Genomic DNA, 19,677 nt, shown 5'->3' on the forward strand with positions numbered 1-19,677 from the left:
GCACCAATGAAAATTATTACTATCCCTCAGTTCTACCAAGGAGATATCTTTTGTGCCAGAGTAATTCTCTGCTGCTCTTTCAGACACACTGAAAGGCCAGAAAAGGGTACAAAAGGGCCTAAGCAAAAGACTGGATAATGTCTTTGATATTCATAGTGAAAAAATTTTGAAAGGAAAAACCTCATTAAGAAATGCGGCAAGGACCTGATTCAACTGGTTTCACAAGCCATACCCACCTCACATCAAAGGCAGCCTGGTCTTTTGAGGCTGGCTTGTCAAATCGAATTTAAAACTGGCATTTCTGAGTAGTTATCAAAGGTTTGTAGTGACAGAACTGAGATAAATGCTTTTTATCCAGCTGGTCATGATTTCTCCTAATGTTTCCTACTTTGAAACCTCTACTTCATTTTTCTAGCCAATTATACATACAGTTATATATATATATGAATGTGAAAGAAGTGACAAAACCCTGAAAAGACGGAAGAGGCTGAGCTTGGCCTAATTTCATATCCATGCACAATGTCTGAATCAGCTGAAATGTAGACCATTTAGGAATAGAAATCTATAATATCTCCACAGGCAGAACTTTCACTGTGGAGATAAAAGTGCTCAGTACTGGATGTTTTCTGTTCCTTGTTGATCTCTCTCTTTAAGCAGAGATATATGATTATTATTTTTATAATAATTCCAGTTTTGATGGGATATACCATGAAGAGTAATTAAGCTAATTCAGAGAAATACGTTATATTTTTCCCTATAGATATTTTATTACAAACTTTTGCCAAGCTAGACAAAGCTGAAAAACTTGTTTAATTTGAAATCATCTAATAAAATAGGACCCTAAGCTCTAAAAACAAATTAAGACTACTAAATAACTTTAATTATAAGTATTTCAAAAGTTTCATATAGCTATACAGTATCCTGAATATTCCGTGCTTGTTGCAGAGTTGTTCCCCAGTTATTTTGGGCCTTTGTGAACATGGATTTGGAAATTTGAAGACTGGAAGCAATTTATGACTGAGTTGTTCAAGCTCAGCCACAATCAGAGCTTTAAAGCAATTACTTTATTTACAACTTTTACTTGTCTGAACTATTTTTATTTCTCCTTTGTGAAATTTAAAAAAAAAATATTAATGGTTCCTTTGAGAAAAGAGATAGAAACACAATCAAACTCTAAAATGTTGTTTTCCAAGTAAGATTTTGAAAATTAATTTTATTTTGAATAGCAGACAGCATTTTAGCAACAGACTAGGTGGTCCCAATCACTGGCCGGAAGTTTTGTCAGCTACTTATGAACAGCATTTGCTGTCTTTTTACCAGCAACTCAAGAGTGCCTTCAGCTTTATTTTATTAGGTGTCTTAATGCAATAGAGGAATGAGAAAGTATGTTTTACTCTCAGTGTGCAAATACGAGCTTATTGATTTATTTCAGTTGAAAGACAATAGAATAAATAAGAACTTTTCATGCCAGAAGAAATTCAAAGCAGTGGAGATTTTGACTAGGGGTTCACAAGATCATTTGCACCCAAGTCTGCAGAAGTGTTGGTTCTTTTGCGTTTTTAAAATGGTGTTCAGTGTTTACATGTCCAAATGTCTACTTAGAAATATATTTGAAAATCTCAGAAGTGTTAATCATGGTTTATAATTTTGGGGATCAATTCACTTACTGAGATGTAGTTGTCTATTGACATTTAAATTGCTTCAGGGCACCAGCAGTCATGGTTTTTTCTACTGGTTTTTCTACTGTACTATTTTCCATATCTCTCAGGCTGGAAGGAATGTCAGCATAACTTAAATGTCACAAAAAATGTTTTATCACTAACTGTGGGTAGCTGAACCAAGTCACATCTTTGAAAATAAGGATAACATCCTTGCAGACACCTATATGTAAATATTTATATTTCATTTATATTACTGTGTTTTTTTCACACATTTAAATATTTTTTATTTGCTTATTTGCTGTTCTTTAGGCTCAGCTGACTGCTCAGAGCATAACAGGAAGGTAGACGCTGTAGACATCCACAGATTAACACAATTGGGTGCCTTAATATTGATTTCATCTGCATATATCTGATAATCATAAATAAAGTTAAATATACTAGGTCTGGGTCCAAAGAAATAGTTGTAAAATGTGTGTGTTTGCTTTAGTACCTCTCATAAAGGAGTATGGATTCTCCTGGGTGCTTTAGTCAGAGCACAGGTGTGTGTCTCAGGCACTACCAAAGAGTTCTCAGGCTTCAGTGACATATTTAGTGGTTGTACAGCACTTCCTTATTCATCAGCATCCATACCAATGAAATGTAATGGCAAATGCACATTTAAATGGTTCTGAATTCATGGAGTGCTTAGGACAGTAAAAGCTTCCAAATGAGTAATTGCTTTACAGAGACAGCTTTCACATCCAAAATTGCTTAGTGGTTGGACTTTAAAATAGCCTGTGTTTCTATTAGTTAATCTCCAGGCACTGTATAAAAGGCAACAGACTGCAAAAAGATTCATACAGAACGAATGCAGCATGGTATTAGGGGGAAAGAACAATCAGAACTATTTCCTCCTGGGACCAGTTATAAAGAGTAGAATGAAACAATCTTTCTTGTACACTATACATGCAAACACAACTTCTTTTTTTGTTAAACCACATTTTTATCATTTCAAGTTTAAAATACTCTTCAGAAGTTGTCCATGACTTTCCAACATAACTCTATCTTCATAAAACATTCTGATGAAGAAAAACAACACACTGTGCTTGGGGGTTATAATTTTCTTGCAAAGTAGACATGTTACTGTTAGTGTGGGTAAGAATTTTCTTCAGCATAACAAGAGCCTTGAAACTGAGGTAGTACTTCTGAAAAATCCATGTTTAAAACATGACATGACAGTCCTATCTGCTATACGTTTCATATTTGATCTCTACTATATTCTACGTGTAAAATTCATGCTGAACATGTGTTCTCATTGATACATCTTTATGTGGAATTTGTTGAATATCTGATCGAATTTTCCATATTGTTTGTGCTTCTTAATACTTCGATGCACAGCAAAAACACAGAGAAACTATAATAAATGGATTGCATATTTCTTATTTGGCTGGATTACCAGTTATAAGGTTGCACTTCCAGTTCCATCTCTGATGATCTTAGACAGCAACCCTGCTTATATGATTTTTAAACCTATAGAGACAAACCTGTGTGTCATTTGTGGTGCTTTTAACTGTATGTGCAGTAATGAAATAATGAAAATATTTGTTAGCAGAAAGAAACATCTTCCTTTCTCTTCAGGTGGACAAAGCACTAAATAGCATGTGAGTTTGGTAATAACATTGAAAATATCTGTTTTTGTTCACTGTATGAGACTCACATGATTTAAAAATATTATATATTTTGGTTTTTTCTATTTTCTGATGTCAGATAAAAAAACAGATACTCATTTTTACTTCTGCAAATCTGAGTTCTTGTTTTATCAACATTTTTATTTGTGTGGACTTTCATAGGTTATATTCAGTTGGAGGTCGGGATGGAAGTTCATGTTTGAGTTCAATGGAATATTATGATCCTCACACAAATAAATGGAATATGTGTGCTCCTATGTGTAAGAGAAGAGGAGGTGTAGGAGTGGCTACCTGCGATGGCTTTCTTTATGCCGTAGGAGGTCATGATGCTCCGGCTTCTAATCACTGTTCCCGACTGCTGGACTATGTGGAAAGGTATCAAATTATACATGCATTTCTTAAATGCAAAATAATATCTGGTAGCATTATTTTCTTAGCTTAGGGATGGTAAAATTAAACAGATGTTCTTAAGCCTACAAATGTCTCCTTAGTACTTACTTGAAAAATTCTGTAAAGGTCTGTGAAAGACAATCTCTTCGAAACTTTTTGTCATCCCTTTTTATTCACAGTACTATTATATATTACCACAAACACAAAAATCCACTCTTTTTACGTCCCATTTACATAATTTTAGGACACTATATTGTACATTGCAGTGTCACAAAGCAAAAATTGTAGAGATAAATTTTTTTCCTAGAAATAATTTTAGAACACAAAATTGAATTTTGTTTAGAAGTATTTTCTAACTCTAAAATCATAGCTAATTAAAGAAGAAATAAAAAACTGTTTACATGATGGATATTCACAGCACAATATGTTGTTTCCTTTAGCAAAATTGCCACTTTCTAATGTGTTAATATAAACCTTAAACACAATATTTACAGTACCTTGAATTTTGCAAGTAGATTTTCTACAAATTCAAGAATTCAAGTGGGACAGTACAGCACAGATGAAATGATTATAGCATTCACTTTAAATGTATTCTTCAAATGTTACATGAATGTTTGACTTTTTTTTTTTCTGATTGCTGTAAAATAGAACAAGGAAAATATTCACTCCAAATATATATAGATTGCAAAAGCTAAAGGAGATATGTTTAAGTAGTTGGTTTATCTTAACATATAAGCTGGGAAAGATTTATTTTGTTATTTATTTTCTGATGGGGTTAATTAAACTGGATTCTGCTGAATCCAGTTTGGTATTCAATATTTAATTGAAAAATTATAAGCTAAAACTCATTATGTTATCCATATGATTTTGCTCAATACTAGACTCATTGCCATCCCTACTGCATGTAAGCAAAGATCATAGACTGCCAAATACTTCTCATCTCCAGCAGAGGAACAGTTGATTAGGGAAATCCCATGATGCCTGTACTTACAGGGGCTATGCTTGTAAACCTCTTTTTATAAGGAACAGTAAAAAGAATTTGCAAAGAAATAAATTTATATTAAGCCTACTAGTTACAGTCTTAATGAGATCTTTTCAGCTTCTGCTTATTGGTACGCATGAGAGCTTTTCTTTCATTTTCCATTCTCTGAGAAGAAAGCCCTTCTGGTGTTGAAGATGAACCATATCTCATCATGCTTGTCCTTCACAAGGGAGACTGCAAAAATGAGCTAAGCCTATCCTTATGCTGGTTTATGTATTGGTATTAGAATGACAATATTTAGTGTCCCCTGTCTAGATATTTTTTCCACTGATAGCAAAAGGTGTGGATAATGTACTTCATCAACAGTCAGCTTTGAGACTGAAAGTTGGGACTAACAAACGAGAACTTGTAAGACTTGCAGTGACTGAATGTGAATTAACTGGTGGACTCCACTGAAATGTGGAAAAACTCTCATGGCCCTTGCAGTGGTTGATTAGTTTGTATGATGGCTGGAATGTGATCTAGTGTGTCTGGGTTTTTATTCCAATATAATGCATCACTTTAAAAAAATAAAAGCCCCTCAATATCTTAGGAAAACAAAGAACAGTAAGTGATGAGGAGATGTATTAGTCTGAGTTATTTTATCTCTCTCTGAAAGTTTTTCTTTCTGTAAATATGAAAGGCCTACTTTTTAATTAAGTCTCTTCTTCAGGAATGAGTTTGCTTCAGTCATTTTCTCATTCTGATGCAGCCTGGTAGGATGTGCTTTATTCTAGTACCAATTTCTCCTGGAAGACTGATGTCAAATCAGACATAATATTTTAAAATTTATTTTTGAGATTATGCAAATATAGTGGCAGCAGATACATGGTTTTTTAATGTTACTGCTATAATTCTGCTCAATAGTAATTAGGAATTCCAGTTTGCTCTCTTCTAAGATTGATGCAATTTTAAAGGATTTCCTCTGGATTCAAGCATTCTGAAATAAAGTAATAGTTCACTCCTCTTCACAGGTTGGCAAAGTACAATCTTCTATTCCTTTTTAAAGGCAAAACAACTATTTTCTTCATAAAAAATTATAAAATTTTCAAGATATTTTGGCAGATTTCATAAAGCAGCTTTCTTTTTCAAATGATACTCAAAATTTGACAGATGCTAAAAACATAGTCATTTGGCCTATAATTTTTTTTCCCTTCTTCTCCCCTTGAATTCAAGATTGATTTCTTTCCACATTCAGGAGCTTTTATCATAACCCTGCTCAGCCTGGGGCATACCTGGTGATTGTAAAGATGACATATACAGTTGCTTTTAGCAGCAAAAAGGATGTAAGAAATCTCAGGTATTTTCCTGGAAATTACAAAACCAATAGGGTTCTTGTACAGCTCTATTTTGTTGTCAGAATTGAGTTATAAAGATTCATTTTAGCCTTGCATACCTGTTAACTGAAAGAAAAAGAAAAAATAAAGGTCCCATGTCAGTTGTACTGTTTTCCAGCTTTAACTTTTGTACCTCCACACCTTGGTCCTTGCAATTTAAAAGCAGTGTATGAAGGAATCAATTAAACATTTATTACCTTTAGGCAAGCCGGGATATCATGCACACTGGTGCATTTCATTGGATGGGAAGCTCATTCAGCTAGAGGTATATGATACTGTTGAAAAAGTTGCACAATTTTTGAAAAAAATCTATTTTAAATGGTTTTGTTTTTGGCTTGTTACATGTTCATTTCTCTTTCACATATTCAAGCAATATTTTTCTGTATTTTCCTCTAAAGTTAGGAAAGATATTTATCATGTATCTAGATATTTGATATCTTACTTTCTGAGAAGTCCCCCAAATGCCAGATTAGCAGCTAGCAGACAAGTAGATTTTTTCTTAAAATGTATTTACCTCTCAAGGACAATATAAACAAGGTTACAGACAACTCTTTTATTGTCCAGTTTAAAAGTTATACTTATGAACCAAAAGGCTGTTGGAAACAAAACACTGTAGCATTGCTGTTTCAGCACTTGTATTAAAATTTATATATATATAATATATTTCATTGTTCAAATATGTAGGACTTCAAATAGTACCCCGACAAGTTGCTTATTGATAATATGACTTACTAAAATACTTAAATGTTTAAGCAAATTAATAAAGTCAGACAAAGGATTTGTACACTAAAACGTCTTATTTTCTTCACTGACCATGTGATTGTGTTACATAAAATAGACTTGCTTAAGGACAAATGAAATTAAATTTATTATATTGTGATACACTATTCTGTTTTAGTAATAGTTGACATCTAAAGATTAGCTTTCTACAGGAAATGCCCTACTTTAAATGTATACATAACATATTTAAAAAAATTATACACCCATCCATTCAGATATTACTCATATATCTTCCTCAGATCTCTTCATGACACTGTATCCTACAAATACCTTAGATTATTCTAGAAGGTTAGCTGAACTAAAGTTTCTAATCAACATTTAGAGGGTTGATCTGGGAACACAAAAAATCTGTATCTTTTCTTTTTGCTTTTAGGAAGAACTTTTTTGGATAGGATACTAAAGGGTTTTTTCCCCCCACAAAATAAAAGATCAATATTCAAGTGAAAATCAACATGAACTGATGCTTGTCTTCTCCCCACATACCCAATTTCATTTTTCTTTGCTCAGGTATGACCCAAAAACTGATACATGGACAATGGTGGCTCCACTGAGTATGCCTCGAGATGCTGTTGGTGTTTGTCTCCTTGGTGACAAATTATATGCAGTAGGTGGCTATGATGGTCAGTCATACCTGAATACTATGGAAGCATATGACCCTCAAACTAATGAGTGGACACAGGTAATTATAAAGTTATTTTATATATGCACGTGCGCGCACACACACACACACATATACACACATATATGTATGAATTAGCCATTCCAAGTTTTCTTTAAACTTAGGGCAGAGAGATGCATACTTTGAAATCATGATCTTATCCTAAAATAAGCATTTAAAATAGGTGAGATGTATTATACTCAAGAATGCCTATTTCTTCTTCTGACTGCAAGAGAGAACTGTTGACAAGCTTAAATGTAGACACAAATGCTTTAAAATTGTGAAGACCATTTTTTTTAACCTACTATGAAGTGCTGAGAAGAGAATTTTTATTATGTTCTGTAGGAGATAAGAAATTGATTTGGAAAGATTCTTTTCACAAAAACACCAGTTCACGTTGAAAACCATTAATAAACATTAATAACCTCCTAACAGTTAGTTAGGAGATGTAAACAATGTTGTGATTTATACAGTTCCACTAATTACAGTGTGTTGTTATATACATATGTATATAAGCTGACTCTACTGTGATAGTTTCAACAAGATTCAGTCCCCCAAGGATTAAAGGTTTTAATCCTTGTTTTAACTGTTTAAAATTGCCAAACATATTATAAAGGACAGCTGAACCTGTTTAGGAATACCGGAACCATACAGTTCTGTATTGATAGCTTTCACCTTTCCTCAAGGACTAAAGTGGAACCATCAGCTACAGCCTACAGAATATAGAAACCCCTTGCACATCAATGGTTCACAAAATTGATGACAGCTCTAAAATTAATTCCTGGTTTCTGTTCTCACACTTTCAAATTAAAGATGTCAGGTGTTAGTAAGCAATTTTAAATGATGACAGTAGCATAATGTGGGGTTTATTTATTTTTAGCAGTTTATACTCCCATTAGTTTTGACCATTTTAAAATAATGTTGACACAGCACTTTGACAATCTGCTTGCTCAGACAATGACATTTGACAATGGCTTGCTCCTGTTTGGCAATCTTTTGCATGGTTTGTTCCTATTCAGTTAATTTGTGTCTGTTTCTCTGCAGATGGCTTCCTTAAATATTGGAAGAGCTGGTGCCTGTGTTGTAGTCATCAAACAACCATGACTTTGTCAGCACTGCTTAGGATTTTACTGACTGTGAAATGATTATTTTTCTATGAGACAAAGAGAATGATAACGTGACAAGAACAAGGATTTACACAGTGAATACTCAGTTGATCACAAACTTGAAGAAGTTTGGAAGTGACAAAGATTAAGTATTTATGCCCTATAAAAATCATAAAACCGTTCACTGTCAGTGAACAAGAAAAAAGCCCTCAGAGTATTGTAGGCGTAAATATGTGAATGTAGAGTAGTAAGTTCAGGTATTGTTCTCATGAATGTGTCCTGGAGAACTGGATAATCATGGGAAATCTGCATAAAGGGTGGAAAGGAATATGAGAACAGTTTTCATGGCTGCAAGAGAACTGCTGAAACATGAAAATATATTTAATCAATTTTAAACTGTGTTTTTTTAAAATGGAAAAGTGGATAGTAATATAATTTTTTTGCTGTTCAGGTCTTGTCTTCAAATGGGTCGTGGTCTTCTCATTTAAATGAGCAGTTTGACTCTACTGAAAGGAAGAGGTCAAATGGTCTGGATATTCATAGTGACTGAGCTGTGACTCTAAGAGTAGGAAGAAATACAAAACTAAAAGTAGACTTTTTTTGTAACTTCAGATTGTACCTCCTCACCAGTGTTAGTGCATCTTATAAATGAGTCAGTTAAGGGCGAAGCCTGTGTGTTTAGTCAACTAATATATAAAGCAGTCCTGTGGCCATTCTGGGGCTTTGCTGCAAATATGGGAGTCAAAGAAACAGTTACCTAATTCTTTCTTAATCCTATATTCAATTTAAGCATGTGGGCTCTAACCTCATTGTTTAATGCATCTACTGCATGTTGGAAGCTCATGACAAGCTGGAAAATTTATCCCCTTATTTCACTGCACCATGTTAATGGATAAACCATGACAAAAACAGTCTATAGAGCCTCTTTGAACATTTCAAGAGGGAGAAAAATCCTACATTTTATTTCTTTCTGATGCTTGTACATACACAGTTTTGCCTATTTAGAGCTGCCAAATTATAACTTTCCACTTATGACTGAGAATAATTTCAAGTCAGGAAATCAGAATAAATGCAAGTGGAATAAGGAAAATTAGATCATTTGCTCTAACAAAGTTCATATGGTAAATATACTAGTGTCATCTGTGCTTCCCTTTAGGGTTGATAATTTCTGCCAGTAATGATAGTTTGAGCTTTTGCTTTGGCAGTAGATTTGATGCTGATGCTTTCTGTCTGCTCAGCAGAATCAGTTAGAACCTAAGGCCGCTACTGGAATATGAAATTCTGCTATTCAGGGATGCACAGCTTCTGGGAACAGGGCACCAAATATACTTCTCTAAAGCTTTGCTGATCCTATAGGAGATATTTCATGGCCCAAAAGCAGAAACCTCACAATCCTCTGTTGCTAGCAATTCAAAGAAGAAATTCTGGTTGTACTAAAATGAGTTTTCTTAGTGGAAACATCTACAATCGTTTGAGATGAAAAAATACATAGAGCTTCCATCTTGGGACATTTGATTTGAAGACGTGTCTTTCCTTCTAACAGCATCAGTATTCATGGAGGTCTTTGTTTACTGATGTAAGCTGAATTGCAATTCTGAAGCCTAAGTATATAGATTAAAATCTTTTAAATATTCCTCCATCCTAATTTGGAATCAGCTGAAAACACTTCAATATTAATTTTCCACAACCAGTTGCCTTTTGAATTGCAATTAGTCTTGCACAGACAAGCATGTGAATTTTTCTCCAACTATAACAAATTATTGAATAAAAAATGTCACCTCTCTCAAGACTTTGCTTCACATAAACACAAGTTTTGGAGACCAAATGAAGATTCTAGAATTATAACTGTAATTAAATAGGCATTCAGTTCTCCTACAGAGATAGTTAAAGAATTTAGAAATTTAATTTTAATTCTATTCCCAGAATTTTCTTTTTGATTTCGTTATAGTCATACATAATAGAAATATTATTTCTCTACCTATAGACTGATCTTCAAAACTGGATTATTCCTATTAATTTTATTCTGTGGCAAATTTGTTTTAAGCGCCTTGATCATTATTTTCCTCCATTTATCCTCAATTTAATTTTTGATTCTCAATTTTATTTTCCTCTTTTTCAATTTGCTTTTGTTTTACCAAAAAGATTCTCATGTGAATTTTTCAGTCTATTCCACTTCTCTTATTCTGAAAGAATAAAATTAGTATTTGTATTATTTTGATTATGTAAAATCTAGCCACAATAAGAACCAAAATTTGCTTTCATATTATTTTTATAATACTGCTACAAATTTTTTCCAAAGAGAATTTATGAAGAATTTATTTTTTTTTCCTTCCCATGATGTTTACTTTAATCAAAAATAGTAATAGTTTTACCTTTGTTTTTAAAGGAAATATATTTAAATCCAAGTACTATATAATTGTTGTCTTGATTTCTGTGGTTCATTAAGACCCATTTTTTATGTATAAGAGTTAAAATCACTTCTGATGCACTAAATTGTGCTTAACAATGATAAGTCTACAGGAAAAGTAATTTTAAAAAACAGGTGATCTTGTTGATCTACCATGGTTTCTTTTGTCTCACATAATCTCTTTGATTTCAAAGTATAAAAATCACAGAGAAATCAAAGCTGTGACAAACATTAATTTCAGTGAAATCAATGACTAAATTCCTCAAAAAATTGGTTTTAAGTTTATGAGTTTAATGTTCTAGTTTTGTAGTCTAATTTAATATTCTATTAATAGTCTGGTTCAATATTCTATGTTCTAAAATGTTAGCTTTTTCTCTGTCTTTCCAACTTTTTAACTAGAATGTCAGCCAGTTTAACTAAAATATCTGTTTCACATAACCTGGACTTACACATAAGAATTAGATTATTTTTATCTTTTTGCTGTTTATTTTTATATATGAACATCTTTTGAACTCAAACATAAGTAAAAGTAATTAAAATGACAGTCCTCTGAAGTAATTCACATTTACGCCCTCTGGGACTATGGAGACATCTTGCATTTCTCTGTTCAATGTGTTGAAAAGACACATTTTCTAAATTTATTAATGATTTATTAGAAATTTTATTAATTTCCTTTTTGCTGCCACTGGTTTTGAGATAGAAAGGTGGCCAAGGATATGAATGCTAGAAAAGTTATTTTTAAATGGATGAGTCCATACAGATTTTTATAACAAGTTAGAAAAAGCAATACTGTCAGAAAGTGATCATTCTTGGACTGTGGCCAAGAAATCATAGACTCATAGCACAAAGAATGGAATCACAGAATTGAGATAATCTGGTTCCAACTCCACTGCTGTGGGCAGGGACACCATCCACTAAACCAGGTTTCTCAAGGCCTCATCCAAACAGACCAAATTTGCTCCTTGAGGTGCTTTAAGAAGCAATTCCTAAAAGACAAAATAAGCAGGTTTCCCAGAAGAGGAAATTTATATAGCTGTGGCAGTGCAGTTAATATTTATTAATAAAAATATTAAAGAAATCATAGAAGAAATTATGGTTTTTCGCAGGGCTTTAATTGGTTATCTAAAAAAACAAAATAAAGAAAAATACCATAGCACAATATGTCTCTGTTTTTGAAATAATTAATCTTTCTGATTTAATATCTCTCAAAATGCTAGGTGGTTAAAGTTCAAGAATATATTTTTCTAGACATTCTGAAGCTGAATGAATATAGAATAATTCAAGTTGAACTCAATAGAAAAAAATCAAGAAAAATACGTAATTTTTTTATTACACTTTTGATGTGTTTCAACAAATAGTGCAGTGTTAAAAAACCCATTTTACAAGATAAATACTTACCTTATAATCCTCTACTACATCAGGAACTGTTGATTACCGTGCAGATTTGGACTATTCCTTTGTGGTATTTTTTATATTTACAGTTTTTTTATTATTGCCAATGATGGATGCTAGGAATATAATCCATATTAGGAAATATCTACATATAAAAATGTCCATTAATAGCTATTCCTTTTTAGAGCACTTTAGTATTGACATTACGTGATCCAACTTTATAGAAAAGTTTTGCAGTGTTATCAAAGTCACAAATAACGTAAGAATATTTTTGCATTGGCTTTAATTACAATTATTCAATAATTATTTTAATATATGTTCTTGCAATACAAAATATTTATACTGTTGAAAAATCAGAAGTAAATTTTAAAAAATCCTTTAACATATAGAACAGACATTTTATTCATATAAAACTTATCCAATTATTAAGACAATTTTAGGATGCTTTCAGGGAATTTCCTGCCTTATAACTTTTCTCTCTTAAGCTAACATTAATTGATATAAGGGAACCATTCTGGCACAGACAAAGGATCATTTCCATGAGTACCATTCTCTTCTACAGAAACCTGCCATCACTTGACCATTACATTAAAAATAATTAAGTTTAAATATATCTAGAAAATTCTATATATTATTCAGATACTTTCAATATGTTTAGAAGGCCCATATAAATCCCCTTAAATATGCTTATGTCTTAAACATTTTCTGTTACTTCTATAGAAGTAACTTACAAAATAAATTTGAGGTTATGCAAGTTTTAATGGCTCAAACATTGATGTCCATGAGCAAACACCAGAAACACTGTGCATTGTGATTATGAATGAAATGCAGTTTTTCCACAGGATAATTTACATTCTGGAAAACTTTCCTTATTATTTTGCCCACAATGAGCTGGGGAAAACAAAATGTGACCTATGACCTATGTTATCTATGAATTTGCATTAGTTATTTCATGAGGAATAAAAAGAGAAGGCATTTCCACAAACACTACATAAAAGCTCTTGTAACTGTTATCAAATAGCAGTAATAGATTGCATCAATTTTAATTCTTGCAATAACAAATTATTGGATTTTCTGCATTCACTGTACCAAGAAAATATCTATACACTAGGTAATGCAGGCTCACTGCCAGCTCAGGATTTCAGTATGTTAAAGTAACTCCAGATATAATTCTTTAAAAACAGATTATTGATGCAGTATATCTGTTCTAACTTAAATGAGAATGCGTAAAATATTCAGCAGAATAATTATTCTTCAGCATTGTTCTAAATCCAGTGTAAAGCTGCTCAGATTGGCATAACCTTGCAATTCATTGCAAATTCCCTCATTAGAGTTCTGCTTCATAGTTCATCCTTCATGGGGACTGGGTACACTTCAGGACAGAGAAACCACTGAAAATGGTTAAATCAGCAAAAATTTGATTTCCACATGTAGGAGTACAGCTTTCAGGCATTAAACAATAAAGAAAATTACTAGCACAGGTAAGAACTGCAGTGACAGGGAACGATGCAGCTTCAAATCACTGGGTATTCACAGCTTCACCTTGGGGAATCTGTACAGCTCTCAAATTCATCACCCTTCAGTAAAGATTTGGCTGGCACATTTCAGTCACATAGTGGAAATTCTCACATACAGACATAGTGTGAAAACAGACTATTTGGCTTAGGTTTTGTGTTGGCTTTTTTTTTCTTGTTTGTACATCTGTATATTTTCCAGGATATCAATTAATTTTAAATGATCATTTGTTCCACTTGAAAGGTAAAAGAGCCTGCTATAGCAGGCTGAATGAATAAATACCTATTTCTTAATATACCCATTTCTTAATAAAGAGGGTTCTACTGTGTAAATGTCCACATCAGAATTATGCATCCAAAGGATTTTCTTATAGCCAGAATAGAAAAATCACTATTTCCAGGACATGATTCATCTCATTAATAAGGTGAAATAAATCACACTTTAAAAATGTGTTTCTCTTCATTGACTGCAAAAGTGCCTACAATGACTAGTTCAGACAGAATTACTTAAGTTGGATAAGATGAATCTCTACCCTTTGATAAATGCCTAGAAGGAACTGGCCCCACAAACGTTTCTTTCCAATAAATTTGACAGGAATTTAATTTAGAATATAACTGCAAGACTCAAATATGCATTGAAAAAAAAACAGTTTCCCTGTTCTGATATCAAACTCTCTTATGATATTCAGAGAGTGAGTAATTTGGAGCTTTCAAATGACATGCAAAAGAAATAAAAGATATCTCTTTGTTAACTTAGAGGGAGAAGAAATGTTCAGAAAATTGCCGCTGCAGCTCCTGGTTGCCTAAATTTTAGATATCCTGGATTTCAGGGATAAGGGAGCAATTTAATTCAGTAACCTGCAAAACATATCTATATAATTAAGCTTTAGAAACTTTTAGAACATGAAATAGGATTATTTAAAAATTTAGGACTGCTGTAATCGGTGGGCATCATTATTCCAGGCCTTTGTGTGGGAAGAGAAAAACTGGAGAAAAGGAGGCACCTCCCACCAGATGGGTCATCTCATCCAAATGTAGGCATACAGAAAAATCACCTGCTTGAAATGCATGTTTCCCTCTTTGATTTATAAAGATGCCAATGAGAATAACCAGATTCAAGCACCCAAATTAGTAGAAATACCAACAATGAAGTGTAGAAAAATTCCAATATTATGATCTGTCTGAAACTGTAAATCTGCTTGACTTGCTTATAGATTTATCCATGTTATCATTTCTCTCACAAGTAGTTTACACCATACTTCATATTCTTTGACAGGTCTCTGTATATAGACAAGTAAAGAGAAATATTTTGTGTGATAAAATTCAACTTTTGAAATAACATCCATTGTAGAGCTGTTGTAGGTGAATTTCTTATTTTAATGAAAGTTCACAGTTTTGTGCACTTCTGCACAAAGTGCAAAAACACTGGATTAATTGTTCATTTTGTTATAAACTGTAAATGTTTAGCACCTTCTAAAATCACAGGCCATATTTGCTCTTTAAAATCAGATGCTTATTTTTTTATTCCATTTTTCAAAATTGTGGCTATATTTTACATAAGACATTTTTATGCAACACATGTTTATGTGTCTGGAACCTTGCAGAAAAATACATGTCACGATTCTGCTGGAATAAGATTACAAAACACACAAGCTTTTATAAATGTATTTTCTATGTCACTTAACATGTCTTTGGTTGTTTAGTTAACTTTAGGGAACTGACTCAGAGTTGTTAAAAAATATAATAAAAAATGAAACCAAAACTTTGGTTTAAGGAATTTAAAGAATAAACTTTACTTGCTTGACCGCTGTCTTTCCCCTCTTCCCTCTTAAAAAGCAACAACAACAACAACAAAAAAGCAACCAAAAAAAACCCCAGATAAGTTCTATGTATTTTTTAATTTCATTGTACATTCAACAATTTATTTTGTCATAAATTATGATTAATTGTAAAATTAGACAGAGGAAGAGCTGCAACCAAACTGACACAGAAGTAACTATGATGCACAGATTGAAGGTCTTCATTAATTGGGGAAATAAAAACTCATTTTTCTAGAATGGTCTAGTAAACACAAAGTGTCAGCAGACTTATGCTAATGGATGACTCATTCTTTAACTAAAATGCTTCTGCCTTCACCTTGCATACCAAAAGAGCTTGTATCAGATTATGGCTGCTTGCTTTGAGGAGGAGACTGCAAAATGGGGTTTGAGTCTTTAATTCAAGAGGGACATTGTTAAAGCAGAAATGTAAGCTGGTTACAGCATGGTTATCAGCATGTCACAAATAGAACCTTTCCAGTGCTGTCATATGAGCATGCAACTGTTTGCAGATGCATTATAAGATTTTTGCATCAAAAGGATCCAGTCAGAAGTTTTGAAGCTTTAGTCGAAAACAAAATCAGTATTGAAGAAATATCTTGGGATGTTGACATATGAGTTTACTTAGTATGGAAACAGACTGCAGAGCAAAATAAGTGTACGATGTTTTGGAATGTAAGACAACAAATACATGAAGAAAATGTATAAATGTGGTTGTAAATACATTCAATTAAGCTGTCCTAAGTTTTGCAATATTTGCAGAGCAGTTTACTGAATGTTATGCTTTTACCATGGTTCCATTATATCTTGGACATGTATGTATAGAATGCAAGTGAAGACAATAGAGCACAATGTTAAACTCTTAACCTTTGTTTGACACAAATTGTTTCTAAGAAATTTGAATCTTGAAAATGTCACTGTGCAAAAATAAACATGCCTGTTTTTATGTGTTGCAGAGGTGATTCTTTTAAGTGAATATGATAACACAATTAGGGGTTTAGCTTGCATATTTTAAACTTGCCCATACAGTTTCACTTGCGTAGAACCAAAGGGCAAGAATATTAAGACTCTGATAAACGTTATTTGTTATTTATCCTTTTCTTAAGTCAGACTATCAAGAATATAATGGGATGACAAGTAACATCATTAAAAATTCAGACTTCGAAGTTTTTTTGATCACTTTTTATTGAAAACATAATGAATTAACTTCTTTCCCTTGAAAAGAAAAAGAAATTTACATGCAGAGCTATGTGATTTGAGTAAGATCATGAACTGCAAGTGAATCTTATATGCTGTTTAATATGATCAATAAAAAAACAAATTTTCAGTGGAAAGAAATATACCTGTTCAGGAAAAACAGCTGTCTTGAGTCACATGTGTTAGAAGAGTTTTCTTGAATCACACATATTTGGAATGGTTTAGTGTCCAAAATGTTAACCTGGGGTATAAGATAAGTCTCTGTTATAAGACCTAAGAGTAATTAATATTTCTTGGGTCTACCTCCAGATTCCAGATCTCTTCTGAATTTATCTTAGAGTGAGATCCAGCTGCACTTTACTGTCTGGGTAGACATTTCAGATTGACTGAGATTCAATCAATTTGTTTACCCAGTTTTCATGTGTAATTTGGGAGAAACATGTATTCTCTGTTTTTTAAATCCATTCCCTCATTCTATGAAACATGGATCATATTATATACGTAAAATACACAGGATTTATGAGAAGATACACTAAAATATGTTGGAGAAGATATGAGACGGATGCATGACAGGTTGAAAATTCAGCCAAAGTCCATTTTGAATAGGGACTGCTGAAGCATAAAGAATGCATGTACTACAATTTTCATTAAGCAATTTCAAAATCCTTGGAGAGATAAATACTTTAGACATGAGTGCATCAATAAGCACAAATTCTGAATAACTGATATCAGGCTTTCTGTGGTGGAGAGTTTAAATGCAGAAACTTTGCTGAGAATGTACTTCTCCTTAACATTTATCTTACCTATCTTGAATGAGGGTTGAAGTGACAAAATTCTTTATAAGGGATGCTAGAAAATATTTAAGCAAGAAATTCTTTTTTGTGTTCAGCTGAGTTTAACTTTAGATACAATGCACCTTTGACATATAATTTACTTTTCTCATGGTCTCAACATTTCTCTTGAGTTTACATACAGTCAAAAAATGGGTAATTGTTTATGATTCAAATGAATAAAATGGGGATTGCCAAAACCAGCCATACATTCTACATCCTATTAATTCATGGAACTTTGATCTGCCAATACAGTACATGGCCAAACCTGTCTGACCTGTTAACATAACTTTCCAAAAGAAATACCATGGGGCTTGGGCCCTGATCACAGTATTTCAGATCATAAACAAGATAATATAGAAAGGTTCTTAGAATCTAAAAACATTCTCTAATAGGAGGAAATATTTTATGTATTAAACAGAGATATTGAATTATTTAGTGCTTTATGGTGCAAGATTCAGAAAGAAAAAATTACACCTGTGAAGAAATTACATCTGTGCTTTCTTACTACTTACTCTATTATGCCTATTTTCATCCCTTTTTTTTTTACCCATGTTTCATCCTACTCTCAGTTCCAGCTTTCTGTCCCATTCACATGAAAATTTTCTTTTAGTAATTGCCACTGTTTTGTTTCCCTTGTTTTACCAATTTTCTTCTTATTGTAACATTTTATCTAATCTTTGTAATTGTAACATTCTACCTCTATCTCTGTGAACTTAATTTTTCTTGCTGATTCTTATTATCATGGGTTACATTATCTCCTTCATGTCACTTTTAGCTGGAGCTCATAGATTTATTCTCCCTCTCAATACTTTTCCTTCAAATTCCTCTTTTTTGTGTGTGTGCAAATACGTCATCAAGAAGTCCTGCTTGCATTGTATCTAAAATTGTTAGTTTAAATTATTACAGCCATACATCCTTTAAAATTCTTTCATTTTGTCCTATTATAAGCATTGGGAAATTATATTTTATTTTTATGAGGATGAATAATTAGTAATATTGACCTACAAAAAAAAATAATTGCTAATTATATAGTCATAAAGGCTTTGTTTTTCTTCATACTATGCAGAGGCAAAATACACATGCTGCATAACACATCACATAATTTCCCTGTCAGGAAGAATCCATAAATGTGAAAAACAGTTATTTTGTTAAAAAACAGTTATTTATGTAAAAAACTGTTCTTTTCCTCTACCTTGCAAAATTGTGAGGGATTGGACAGGGGGATTCAGACTCTACAAGGGATTCTTCTTAAGCACAGTGAAATTAAGAGCCACAACCACTAGCTGCGAAGAGAAGACAGGAAATATTGATAGACAATAAAGAAAAAAAAATTATTTTTAGGGTCAGATTGGGCAGGAAAAAAATACATATAGAGGATTTAAGAAAAAAACTGTAGACAAAATTAAAAAAAGTATGTTTAGTAGGAGAAGGCTAGATTTATGGAACTACCTTTTAACAAAAGTGCTTAGAAATTAACTGGAAAATTGATTAATAAACTCCAAAAGACATAAACCCTATATTGTTCCTATGTCAGATCACTTTATCACATATTTGTCCAGGTCTCCAATTGTCCTGAGAGGACTTTCAAAAAGTAAGTTTTGGAAGTCTGGTAATAGGAATTACCTAAAGCAGATACCATTCCTTGGAAATTGTAAATGTAAATGAAGATTTTCAGTATTATAGCAGCTTTCCTAAAATCCTAACATCCACAAAGTTTCTTTATATTTTTCAACAACACACTATTTCTGGTGGGAAAAAATGCAGAAAGAAATCATGTTGGTATCTTGATCCACAATTTCCTTTGGCCTGAGAACTGAAAAAATGTTACTTTGTGGATTCATGATGCTACACTCTCTCTGTAGCCTCATGTTTAACTTTTACATTTGCTATACTCATC

At 32.6% G+C, this 19,677-nt stretch overlaps 1 protein-coding gene across 2 annotated transcripts in view; it reads left to right on the plus strand.

Moving 5' to 3' along the window:
* KLHL1 (kelch like family member 1) overlaps positions 1-10,658 on the plus strand; it is a 180,854-nt gene extending 170,196 nt beyond the window's left edge. For both annotated transcript variants that reach the window (XM_005516413.3, XM_088051172.1), the window contains exons 9-11: positions 3,491-3,703; positions 7,364-7,535; positions 8,559-10,658. In XM_005516413.3, the coding sequence (XP_005516470.2) occupies positions 3,491-3,703; positions 7,364-7,535; positions 8,559-8,618 (445 nt within the window). In that variant the 3' untranslated portion in view covers positions 8,619-10,658. The remainder of the gene's footprint in view (positions 1-3,490; positions 3,704-7,363; positions 7,536-8,558) is intronic.
* Positions 10,659-19,677: the final 9,019 nt, after the last annotated feature.

Source organism: Pseudopodoces humilis, chromosome 2 (assembly GCF_049639895.1).
Source record: "Pseudopodoces humilis isolate 2021_Gansu_Grassland_sample_001 chromosome 2, ASM4963989v1, whole genome shotgun sequence".
Classification (NCBI taxonomy): Eukaryota; Metazoa; Chordata; class Aves; order Passeriformes; family Paridae; genus Pseudopodoces; species Pseudopodoces humilis.